This window comes from Sesamum indicum, linkage group LG13 (assembly GCF_026168435.1).
Source record: "Sesamum indicum cultivar Baizhima isolate 11 linkage group LG13, ASM2616843v1, whole genome shotgun sequence".
Classification (NCBI taxonomy): Eukaryota; Viridiplantae; Streptophyta; class Magnoliopsida; order Lamiales; family Pedaliaceae; genus Sesamum; species Sesamum indicum.
In genome coordinates this window covers 17,146,150-17,158,533 of record NC_142669.1, presented here as the reverse complement: position 1 = coordinate 17,158,533, position 12,384 = coordinate 17,146,150, and the positions used below count along the sequence as shown (strand labels likewise).

Sequence of the window (12,384 nt, the reverse complement as noted above, 5' to 3'; positions counted from 1 at the left end):
TATCTTTTTTATTTCATAAACTACGATTATAACACTGTAACATTAATTTTATTATTGTGGCAATAACACCCCTTAATTTATTTTTTTCCCCCTCTTTGTTGCATTCTTTCTTTCTTTTTAGAAATATGATGTGTTGATTTATATAAAAAATTTTATTCATAATATATTTTAAAATATAAAATATTATTTATTATGTTCATGCGAGGGACGGCATGTCATGATGACTAGTTATATAAAGACATTTTACTTTATCAATTCAATTATATTTTTAATAGATCAGTTTGTAAAACAATCTTCAAAACAGCCCCTATAGCTCAGTGGTAGAGCGTCAGTCTTGTAAACTGAAGGTCTGTAGTTCGATCCTGCATGGGGGCAATATCTTTTTATTTTTGTATCCTCACCAAAATCGTGGTACCGTTTTCTCAATTTTCTTCGCTTCCGCTTCCAGTTCCACCCATCCCGAGGATCCAGCTTCAAAACCCTCCCTCCAAAACCCTAATCGACCAATTCTTGTTTCAGCCCTGATGCCATAACTTATGTAAATTCAGGAATGGCGTCTTCAACTCTCCTCAAACTCCTCAGAAACCAATCTGAATCGGCTTCTAAAATCTTCAGCCCTTTCCGGCGACCATTACCACCTGCTCTACTGTCCCAAATTCCACAAATCACCAAGCACATTGATCCGATACCTTCCACGGATCAACCAAAAACGAATTATTTGAACCCACGTAATCCGTTTACTGCGCATGTTTATCCTAGTTTTTCGTTCGGGTTTTTTCTCAACCCTGTTTCTCCAACCTCGTTAATTCGATCCGAACCCGACGACGAAACGACTCCGGAGGACTCTCGCGTCATAAGAGCTGATAGTGTGAAGAAGAAGAGGAAAAAGAAGATGAACAAGCACAAGCTGAGGAAACTAAGGAAACGTCTCAGGAGGAAAACGTAGTTTGGATTATTTTTGCCCTTTTGGTGAGACAGTATTGGTTTTCATCTGGTTTCTAGGTTTGCCGAATAGACCCAGACATGTAGATATTTTTGTTTAAATTATCGCATGATCCACTAATGATGATCTTTATTCAATATTAGGGAAGAATATCTATAGTTTTTATATTTTGTGGTGGAATATATTGGTTGTTGCTGACAGAACTGATGGGCTATGTCTCAGGCATAGTGTCAATCTCCGTTGTATTGTTGAGCAATATGTCGAAATCCATTATTCTGGCTGAATTGGTGGACATATGCTCATCATAATTTGGATTGTGTCATTGGATTAAGATATTGTTTTTGAGGGGTTAGATTTTAATAAATAGTCTCTTCGTTCCTTGTTCCTTCACCTGTTATCTGAATTAAATAACATTCTAATTGATCACTTTTAGATGCCAGATTGTAGAGAAAGTAATTACCCATTAGCTGATGTTGAGGGGCTTGGTGTAAATGGAGAATGAAATCTCAACTATGTCTTCATACCACTTCTGCAACATACAAATTTCTGGTTCAAATGATATTGTAAAAAAGTTTAGGGTTGAAATTAAATTTGTTTATGAATTCTGAAGTATTTGAAGAAGGCCATTCCGTTGTCGTTTTTATGGATGGGGCAATTTTTTGTGAATCATGTTGCAACAAGCAACTCTTGGGTCATGTTGCAGGCGATGTCAAACTCAGTGCTTTTGCAGTTGAAGTTTTTCATCATTTTGGGTCATCAAATGCTAAGTGAGTTGTGTTTTCACCCTGTACTGGAAATTGGGGCTACCAAAAAATGTGTTCCCCAGGTCTTAACATGAATCTTACCACACTGTTGAATATTATCTTTTGCTGCTATAAGATGTGAAAGGTTTACTGTGATGCTTTGAATTTTTTGTCACATAATTGTGGATTGTGATTAGAAAGAGATGAGGGCCTCTCTGGCTCATGTAAATCTAGCATATTTTCTTGTTAATATTGTTGAGTAAACAATCTACGTTCTACTTCATGCTCTAAGAAACAAACTAACATTGTCTATTTGTGGATGGAGAATCAGTATTTTCACTGTAGGCAACACCACATAATGCCACCCACTAGTACAACTTGGTCAAAGTGGTCAAGAATCTTTTGATCCATGCCCGTGACCTAAGTTTATATGTTTTTGCATATATATTTTGTAGACAGAGATGAAGGGTCTAAATTGCTTTAGAACTTTGTATGATCCTTGTGGATTATCATATCGGATGTCTTAGCCCAACTCAAATCAGTTTCAGTCGTGACTGCTGCATTTTATTCTTGTTATGGTTACACTTTTCTCTTTGTGGATGTGGATTCTACTCCCATCTTCCACTAATTACAATAAGAAATCAGATTTTGAAGCTATTCACTTCTACAATGAAGTAACTATTCTCCGTCGTCTGGAGGGTTCTATTGTACTTGTACGTTAATTATTTGAATTTTCTCATGCTTTCAATCATAATTAGTTCGCTTGAAGAGCATATTTGGATGTCTATACTGAAAATTTCTGTGCTGCTTAATGTCACCAACTTTTCATACCAGTCTGTACTGAAAATAAAAGGTTCATGTTCAGATTGCTGCAAGGATCCATGTAAATGCAGCTGGGCCTGTTGGTGCATAGGTGTGTGCCTCGCAAAAGATTGCCCATCTTTTTGCTAGAGGCATTCAGTTTTTCTATCTGTAAATCTGTTGCATTGCTCGTCAATAGTTATAGATAATGATTACAGTTTGATTTGAGGACCACCAACTTCTTGACTTTCCTCACTGTCGACTTTATAGTCTCTTAATGCAACTTAAATCCCCATAAATTCATTAGTGCTTCAACTTTTCTTCTCGTTTGTTTACTTTTGCTCTAGTACTCTTGTTTTCCCTTTACTTGGAAGAAGATATACAGCTGTCTCACCTGTTTCCTGGAATAATCATGTCTAGTCGTCGAAGAATAACCACTTAAATTTGGCTGTCTAGTTTGAATCTGGTACCACCCGACCATGCCAACTGAAATATGCTCACGGCCATTGAGACAGGAATATAAATGGCCAGTATGACAAAGTTACAGTGCAATTTCTGTAGGTTTGTAACATTTTTTGATCACTAATTCACTTTCCTTTGAATTTCAGCACAATTTGTTAGTGCGAAGGGAGAAAACGAAACAGGAGTCAAAGTAGCAAAACATGAGAACTATTGCTGGCATTTCCTTCTTCACTACTCCAATTTTTGACTTTGATTAAGAGTCTTCTGTAGCATTGGTTAATGCCTATTTTATAGCTAATCAATGGCACAATGGCCTCTTAAGGCAAAATCGGATTAATCTCCCATCATATAAAATGGCCGGCCTATGACTAAATATTCTTGTCCACTAAATTCAGTTAGCACGAGCCATCATCATATCATCATATCTCGTGGGATATACATATATATATGAAAACTAGAACTTTGGGACTCTTGCACATGCCTTTTTTTTACTTTTTCTCTTTGGTTTTAGTTTCAACATCTACACCTACCTTTTGTCCGTCTAATGATCTAAAGATTGTGGAGATCAAGAAAAGATGAAAATATGGGGCACCCACTTTTGCGCCTCGCAATTTGAATTTGGTCAGATCATTAATACACGTTCTACATATTCAAGTGAATAAAATCTATCTCTTAACGTAGAGATACATATAAAATAATTACATTTATGATATAAAAAAATTGGATGAGATTATGAAGAATAGATTCAAAATAATGGATTTGGATAGAGATTAGAGCAATGGGATATTTTTTTTTGGATGAATTAGAGCAATGGGATTGAGGTACGTGCAGAGATACATTATTAGTAGGTAGGTAGTAAGGTAACGAAACAAGGCATGTGTGCACAGCCACTGACGCCGTCTGCATCTTCCAACTCAAAAAGCGACAGCAAAAAAAAACAGAGAATTTGAAAATGGGGAGGTGGCAGAAATACGGGGGCAAGTCCACTCATGTCCCTTTCGATTATTTTCCCAGGGGCAATAATGCAAACATCTGCCATGCGCGATCAACACTCACCACAAAGTAAACATACAGTTATACAAAGCTAAATAAGATTTTACCATCCCTCTCTCTCTCTCTGCGTCTCCCTACTTTAGTTTGCTTCTCTCCTACACTTTCACTCGATTGCTTTCACTTTTTATTAGTATTTCATAATTCTATGCAACGGGGTATACAGATATTGCATATTCTTGATCAAAATTTGAGCGCTTACTACAGATTGAGCTTATAACATCTTTATATTTTATTTATTTACTAATCGGGTTTTTAATGATTTGAGTGTTAGTAGACTCTGAAACTGTGTGACTTTAGCTTCTTGGAGTAGATTATGCATATGTTGATTGGTTGAATTCGGCTAGTAGTTGAGATTTTTGACTGTATTTGTTAGCAGGTGGTGGTAAAAGAAAGGGAGTTGAGCGAGCGAGTGTAAAGTAAGTGACGCAGTAATGGGTGGTGTGACTTCATCCATGGCGGCGAAGTTCGCTTTCTTTCCGCCTAATCCTCCGTCGTATAAATTGGTGCACGATGACATGACGGGGCTGCTTCTGTTGAGTCCATTTCCCCACCGCGAAAATGTGGAAATTATGCGGCTGCCGACGCGGCGGGGGTCGGAGATAGTGGCAATGTACGTGCGGCACCCGATGGCGAGTTCCACACTTCTCTACTCGCATGGCAACGCCGCTGATCTGGGCCAGATGTATGAGCTTTTCATCGAGCTTAGTATACACTTGCGCGTCAATCTCCTCGGGTACTGATATTGGTGTTTTCTCTTTCTGTTTCTTCTTTATTATCACTTCCTGAGTGCTCCACTTTTGCACAGTTCTTCTAAATTCTTGCAATTAATGCACTTGAATGGAGTTAATCAACCAAATTTGAGCTGCAAATCAAACAGAAACGAAGAAACTGTGATCTGGAGTTCCGTTTAATTTTTCACCTTTTTAGTATGTAATCGTCTCAAATCTGATTTCTTATGAGCAATTTAGCTGAAAAAATTAAATTATATAATGCTTCTCTAAATGTGTTCAGGTATGACTACTCGGGATATGGGCAGTCATCTGGAAAGGTGTGTGTTAAATCGTCTTCTTTTCTTTTTTGTTGAACATATAGTGTAGTTTGATCTATAGTGCCTGACAACATGCTCCAAATGCTGAATGATGTTTATAGCCCAGTGAGCAGAACACATATGCAGATATAGAAGCTGCATTCAAGTGTCTTGAGGAGAATTATGGTACTAAGCAGGAAGATGTGATACTCTACGGTCAATCCGTTGGGAGTGGACCTACGTTAGATCTGGCAACCCGTGTGCCTCGTTTAAGAGCTATTGTTTTGCATAGTCCTATTCTATCAGGTGTAAGAGTTATGTATTCAGTAAAGCGCACATATTGGTTTGACATCTACAAGGTAGAGTTTTTCTCGCCATAAGCCGTTGCTAAACTGTAGGAGAGAAACCTTCTTGCATCATGTTTCTTTACTAATGTTTTGTTGGCTTGTTCATACTGCAGAACATTGATAAAATCTCATTGGTTAATTGTCCTGTCCTCATTATTCATGTAAGTACTACATTCTCTAAACTATTTCACCACAGGTTGTCCCTGGCTTCTTTCAAATTCAAACCTTAAGCAACTGTTTGCCCCTATATTAGACAACAACAAAAGATTGAAATAGAAGAGTAACGACTTTGCAATGATATGCTAGGTGCTGCATGCATGTTGTGATGAGGTCTGATGCCTTTTAGAGTTGGCCTTCTCTACGATTTTCTGAATATTTTTAAGTTGTTCAGATAGTGTTGCCAGCCTTATTTCGTGTTCTTGTCATTTGTCTTCTTATTTATGGTGTGAATGCCTTCAAGTTCAGGTTGTTCCTCGTGTGATCAGGAAATCAAGTTCTCATCGTTACATAATTATTGTTTTCAGGGAACGGCAGATGAAGTGGTTGATTTTTCACATGGTAAGCAGCTCTGGGAGCTCTGTAAGGAGAAATATGAACCCTTGTGGATTAAAGGAGGAAATCACTGTGATCTAGAGCTCTACCCTGAGTACATCAGACATCTCAAGAAGTTTGTTGCAACTGTGGAGCGATCTCCTTCGCACAGAATCAGTACTAGGAAGAGCACAGACCAGTTTGAACCATCTAGGAAGAGTACAGATATATTTGATGCCCCAAGGAAGAGCACTGACAGGAGAGAAAAACCAAGGCACAGCACAGACAAGCCAGAAAGGTCCAAAAATCAGTCACAGAATGTCGAGAAGCTAGATAAGTTAAGGATGTCCTTTGATCAAATGGAAAGGTCGAGGAGAAGTGTCGATTGTATCGAGAAATCCTGGAAAAGCATTGATCATCAACTGGAAAGAGGTCGCAAGAGTGTAGACAGGCTCGATAGAATACGCACCGGGTAAATTTTCCTCGTACCAACTGTAAAATTTACTTATGAACATGGTGATGAGGGGTATAGAAAAGATTAATTTGGGTTTGGATTCTCTCCTTTTTATGGTACTTTAAGGTCTTATAATTGCCCTTCTGGAAATTCTGTAAAACTGGTGCATGAGATCATAGAAATATGTCTTGTTTATATAAGATTTTGTTCCTTCATCCCCATGGGAGTTTTCGGTTGGCTGATCATCTGCATCCTCAGAGAGTTTTCGGTTGGCTGATCATCTACATCCTCAGGGTGTCAATACTTAAGTCCTTAATCTATGCTAAACTATAGTAACAGAAATCCAATGTTCAAATGAACCAAAGCAATAATTGCAAAATAATCATGTAAAGAGAGACTTCTGTACTATAAAAGGCATAATGTGAAAACTAAACCTACTGCTGTCATCTTTGTTGGGGCCATATATTAAGTGGCTTGATCACATATTAACAGAAGATGCTCTAGCTCTAAGTATCGTACAAGTTTGTGGAAACACAGAAGTTTGACATAAGAAACTCAAAAAGTAATTTAAATGAACTTTATTTCGTTTATGCAAAATTTCAGAAAAACTGAGCAGGCCCTCCTACAAGGGAATATTTTGGGGTGTGCTCACTGTATTCGACTATGGCTGTTGGTGGCAGACGACTGATGCAGATCTCATGCACCGTTGAGAAGAGAGGGAAAAGCTCTAACCATCCCCTGTGTCTCAAAACCTCATAAACTTCTTTTGCAGTCGATACACCCTACAAAATTTTCAAGATCAAGTTAATAACCATATACTAATATAAATAAGAAAACACTTTAACTCTGTATAAGCACAAAGTGTTTAGGTGAAGTATGTAGGATCATTTTCATGTAATTTTAGTATGCAAAACAATGCCACACTACAAGAAACAGCTACCTGTAATTTCTGGCCCTGCAGCATCTCCGCTTCAAGCTCATCAAAAGACCTCTTCCCACCATTCCTAGCAAAAGCCTCCGCACATTTCCTGTTTCTTCCTCCCACTGGTAACAAAATGTAGACAGCAGTTTCATATTGATGTATCATCATACTCAAAAAGTTTACAACTACAGGTTGGTCGGAAGGAGCAGAGACAGACATTGAAACGGTACTTACAGCAAGTTGTAATTACATCGGCTATGCCGCAGCTCTCAAAGAAAGTACTGTCCTTGACAGAAGGGAAAAGTAGCTTCGAGAAGGCCTTCATTTCTCTCAGACCAACTCTCATTATTGCAGCCTACAATTTAAGGCTACTTATTGTTATATTAAAACTTTCATCTAAGAAGTTTATAAGCTCAGAATTTGCATAAGATTTTACCTTTGTGTTGTTCCCCATTTCCAATCCATCCACAAATCCTGTTTCACAAGCCTTATAAAACAACATACCAAAGCAAATGAAAAGAGTACAAGTAGTCAGGACAGAACAAACCTGCTGCAAGAGCCACGACATTTTTCAGAGTTCCGCATAGTTCAACTCCCTCAACATCCTGGACCTATTTATGTTTATGATCATTCAACGATGTCGGCAAAATTCACATCATAAATCATCCCACATCATATTGCATTGTCGGAACTCAGAAGACATTTTACTTACAGCGGTGACCGCAAAATATGAAGTATTGAATAGCTGAACCCATTTATCCGCAATCTCTTTATTCTTTCTGTATCCCACTGTTGCTTCACTAAACTTTTCCACCGCAATCTACACAGACAATGGTACTCTGGTTACAGAGAAATAGATTATCAAGTTCGATGTGACTGCTCATTTAAGCATAAGAAACGAGCCAATAACCTCGTTTGCAATGTTGGCCCCCATCAAAACACAGCAATTGATTCCGAGCTGTTCTGAGATGAGGGAAGAGATCATGCATGGACCTTCCCTCTTGACCTCCATTCCTTTAATAAGGGATATTGCTTCAGCATCCGCTCTTATTTTCCCCACTAGCCTTTTACAAATGCCTTCCATGAATTGATGGGGTGTCACAAATACTAACAAGTTTGCATCCTTCACTGCGGAAAATTCCAGTTGAATATAAGATTAATTGCAAAACCCCTCCTTCCCAAAGTATCAAAACTGCAGTTCCAAGTTTCAAACTTTTACGTACCACCCCCATCCCATTTGAACCTCTGCTCATGTTTAAAAATTTAACCGGGTACTGCTTTATTATCAGAAATACAAGGGTGCAACTCTTGTATATGTAATCCAAACAAGGCTGGTAATACGTATTACACCAACTTTACAAGCAGTCGTCGACATTAATTGGTTGCTCAAATACATAGAAAACAAGCTAAATATTCCAATTCAGGGGAGCCTAATTGAAATGAACATACCTGCACTTTCAAGATCAGGGTTTGCAACAACATTTTTACCTAGCTTTATGCCAGGGAGATACTTAACATTCTCCTATAAAAGAACACAGCAGACAAAATAGCATTTTTAATAAAAAAACCAGAAGAAGAAACTGCTAGTGGAAGGAAAAGCACAAAGGTCAGATTACATTAGTTCGGTTGATGACTTGTGAGAGTTTTTCGCCAGTGGGCAATATCTCCTCGAACACCCACATAATCACTTCATCTGTTCAGAATAATCCATAGCTCAAAAACTCAGTCACATGAGAACAAAAACAAGTAAAAAAGAAAGTAAGCCTATAAAGAAAAAACAAAAACCATGGAAGGAATTAAGCTTAAGTGTGTTGGAAGCAATGAGCTTGGCGGCGACGCTTCCCCAATTGCCACTGCCCACGACCGTGACTCGTGTCGTCATTTCGTCCCCAATTATTCCTCCTCCGGCAACGGCGGCGGCGATACTATTACTTTTATTATTAATATTATCCTCCAGAGATGGAGCCATGAACGAGTAGGTAATGGGAGAAATGGAGGCGGAGAGAAAAGGAATGGAGGAGAGGGAAAATCGGGGACGGAAGAATAAAGGACTAAAATGGCGATCGGGCGGAGAAAACAGACACGTAGTCGTGAGTATCAATGTGTGTCATCTTCAATCTGGCGATCTACTCTATACTATTCTATTATACATTTATACTCACTCACTCTATGTAATATATTGCTGTTGCTTTACACTCCCCTCTCAAATTCTCAAATTTTTAAATTAATTATAAAATAAATGTGATATAATTAATTATTTTTATTTTATTTAAATTAATTATATAATATAATATATTTATATATATTGTATTTGTCTTATTAATTGTTTTGTATTTATATTACATTTCAAGTGCTGTGTTCTAATTTTTTTTTTATTTATACAAATATTATGAATCTTATACACATGTATGTTTCAAGTGCACTAAGATTTTTAATATAAATTTATGATAGAAGATTTGGACCGTATATTAGAAGTGATTTATTTGAATTCTTTATTATAATTTAATATTGATGTCCGCTCAACATTTTATGAGCTAAGTCTACAAACAATGCACATCAGCTAAACTGATCTCAAGTTTGTTGGCCCATTAGCTGGAAAGTAAACCCCATAAGACCAACTCTATTTAATTTTATTGAACTGGTAGATCAAAAAATCAAACTCATTGTAGTCGGATACGTCATCATACAACTAGATGGACACGTCATATAACTCTCCAATACATTAAAACACGTGATCTTAAAATATCTGTAGGTGGATCCTAGTAAATTGATGGCAAATATGCTGGTAATCTACAAGTAATAAATTTTTGGATATCTATGCAGATCTGACAAGACATAGTCAACAAGGTGTATCTCGATCAATCCAAGTCCAAATCATACACGGATTTTCAATTAGTTAGTAGCTTCATGGAGCTTTAAAATGATATAGAATTCCCTACGATAAAATCCCGTATTCTACTCTGTAAAAGCATATAAATACAGGTATTGTGCAGTTATTCGGTAACATTAACTCTTTTTCTCAAACTCTCACTTACTCTTTCAATTCTATCTCGTTTTAAGCTTATCTAAGCTTTCGTTTTGCATTCCATATGTATATATATCACCTCAACACCATATTTTATTATTATTCTCACTTTAATTTAAGTTTTTCTTTCATTATATTTAGTAAACTTTTATTGGTTGAAGTATTAGAGTGCTAACTTTTATTTCTCTGGGTTAGTCCCTGTTAATGTTATGATTTATTTAAAAATTATTCTATCTTTACAGTCTTGCATAAATACTTTTCGTTAATTTCATTACTTTTTTTTTAAATCTATATCATTATTTTTTTTATGAATAAATTTTAATAAATTCCATATTTATTTAAAATTATAATTTTGTATATATATTTTTTAAGTATTCTATTTATCTTTAAAAGTTTTATAATAAAAAAAATTGGAGGGGTATTATATTTTTTAAATAATTTAAAAAAAAGTAATGCATACTCATAGGTGTACTATATGTTGAAACATATATAGGGTAAATTAAAACTGTTATTCTTGAAATTTGATATAATTATCAATACTTTTTTCATCATTTGAAAAAATACAAAATATTTCTTAAATAAAAATAATTATATAATTTCTAAATGGTGATGTTTACATTACTATTTTACTCTTGCTGATTTTTTTTTTAAGAAGAATAATTGAAAATTTATAAAAATATAGAAATTGATAAAATAAATAATCAATAGGAAATATGAATCTATAGAAATATTTTAAAATATATAAGACGATAATTAATAATTTAAAGAGCATTTTGATTAACTCATCATAAAAATTGAATGAAAAATGTATCAGAGACTAATGGAATAATCTCATTGTTAGTAATGATTCAAATAATAAAAAAAATACTTATAATTATGTTAGATTTTAGAAGATATGACAATAATTTACTCCACACATATATACGTAGTAATAATATTTAACACTATAAATTAAATAGTCCGAGAATAAAAACTTTCATAAATTCATCTGATTTAAATTTTCAATTACAAAATCATATCATATCTTACATTATTATTATTTTATTTATATATAGATGACCACAAATATTTACAGTCAAAACCGGACTTGCCTGGTGAACAGCAACTATCTCTCATTGTTTGGACAGACAAAATTGGCATGCTATAATCTCCGAACGTCCACCGCTATTTCGCCGCCATCTTCGCCGTCCTCCGCCCTATAAAACCCTCCCCACCCCACCTCAACTCCTCATCTTCGCTGCAGTATTTCTCTTCAGAGTGGAATCAAACAGAGAAGTACTGTATATTGATTCCACAAAATAAAATAAGATAAATAAAATGGCACGGAATTTGGTTGCTCTCGCCGTAATCTTCGCCGTCGCTTTCGTTGCGGTGGTTTCCGCCCAATCGTCACCGAGCGAATCTCCATCATCATCGCCCGCCGCCGCCGCCACCGCACCAGCTACAACCGCCAATTCACAAGCAGCCGCGCCCACACCTAGCGCAAGCTCCGCCTCACCCAAAGAAGCTCCGGCGCCATCCACCACCAGCTCCTCCACCCCAGCATCCTCCTCCACAGACAAGCCCTCATCTGGTCCCTCCCCCTCCACCACCGATGCTTCCTCCCCCACCACAAGTGGTGCTAGCTCCCCCACCGAAGCTGGCACTTCTACAACAGCCGACGCCGCTAGTCCTACATCAACAGACGCTGCTAGTCCTACCGCATCCAGCGCAGGCGAGACGCCTGCTGATGCATCCAACAGCTGCTCCTCCATGAAGGTCTCCGCCGCCGTTGGTGCCGTGGCTGTTGCCGGATTCTTCTTCTTCTAAATTTATCAATACGTTCTGGAATTATTTTAAATTTTTTGTTTTTGATATGTAAAATGGGTTCTTAGATATTTGTTACGTCCTAGAAAAATTGTTAGAGAGAAGTGTTTGGTCAGAGGTGATATTTCGAAATTCTTTTGTTGTTAATTACAAGAGGGAACTAGTTCTGATCGGGCCTCACTTGAATATATATGTTTTGGAATTTTTGTTTTATGATATTTCTTTCACATTTTATTTCATATCAAATACTCAATTAGTATCTCATTTTCT

At 36.7% G+C, this 12,384-nt stretch overlaps 2 protein-coding genes and 1 non-coding gene across 4 annotated transcripts; 2 read left to right on the top strand and 1 right to left on the bottom strand.

Annotated features, from left to right (window-relative positions):
• The first annotated feature begins 303 nt into the window (after positions 1 to 303).
• Positions 304 to 375, top strand: TRNAT-UGU (transfer RNA threonine (anticodon UGU)). The gene has a single exon. It is a non-coding gene; the product is annotated as a tRNA-Thr (tRNA).
• Positions 376 to 3,868: 3,493 nt separating this feature from the next.
• On the top strand, positions 3,869 to 6,576 carry LOC105176299 (uncharacterized). Of its 2 annotated transcripts, none has more exons than XM_011099051.3 (6): positions 3,869 to 4,011; positions 4,379 to 4,735; positions 5,014 to 5,050; positions 5,152 to 5,388; positions 5,490 to 5,537; positions 5,901 to 6,576. In XM_011099051.3, exons 2-6 carry the CDS (start codon positions 4,434 to 4,436, stop codon positions 6,381 to 6,383), a joined length of 1,107 nt encoding a protein of 368 aa, XP_011097353.1. In that variant the 5' UTR covers positions 3,869 to 4,011; positions 4,379 to 4,433; the 3' UTR covers positions 6,384 to 6,576. The 2 variants fall into 2 exon arrangements, with proteins under 2 accessions (XP_011097353.1, XP_011097354.1); XM_011099052.2 differs by lacking the exon at positions 3,869 to 4,011 and adding an exon at positions 4,018 to 4,157.
• Positions 6,577 to 6,746: 170 nt separating this feature from the next.
• LOC105176298 (glycerol-3-phosphate dehydrogenase [NAD(+)]) lies at positions 6,747 to 9,432 on the bottom strand. Its single transcript, XM_011099049.3, has 10 exons — positions 9,069 to 9,432; positions 8,900 to 8,976; positions 8,733 to 8,805; positions 8,194 to 8,411; positions 7,996 to 8,103; positions 7,831 to 7,894; positions 7,720 to 7,757; positions 7,518 to 7,638; positions 7,302 to 7,405; positions 6,747 to 7,143 (listed from the first exon to the last, which is right to left on the bottom strand). The coding sequence occupies exons 1-10, from the start codon at positions 9,250 to 9,252 to the stop codon at positions 6,961 to 6,963; spliced, it is 1,170 nt and encodes a 389-aa protein (XP_011097351.1). The 5' UTR covers positions 9,253 to 9,432; the 3' UTR covers positions 6,747 to 6,960.
• Positions 9,433 to 12,384: the final 2,952 nt, after the last annotated feature.

Coding starts and splice junctions, on each gene's coding strand:
- LOC105176298 (XM_011099049.3), bottom strand. CDS start 9,252: ATGGCTCCATCTCTGGAGGATAATATTAATAATAAAAGTAATAGTATC. Junction 8,977..9,068: donor TAAGCTTAATTCCTTCCATG/GTTTTTGTTTTT, acceptor TATTCTGAACAG/ATGAAGTGATTATGTGGGTG. Junction 8,806..8,899: donor AAGTCATCAACCGAACTAAT/GTAATCTGACCT, acceptor GTTCTTTTATAG/GAGAATGTTAAGTATCTCCC.
- LOC105176299 (XM_011099051.3), top strand. CDS start 4,434: ATGGGTGGTGTGACTTCATCCATGGCGGCGAAGTTCGCTTTCTTTCCG. Junction 4,736..5,013: donor TTGCGCGTCAATCTCCTCGG/GTACTGATATTG, acceptor AAATGTGTTCAG/GTATGACTACTCGGGATATG. Junction 5,538..5,900: donor GTCCTGTCCTCATTATTCAT/GTAAGTACTACA, acceptor TATTGTTTTCAG/GGAACGGCAGATGAAGTGGT.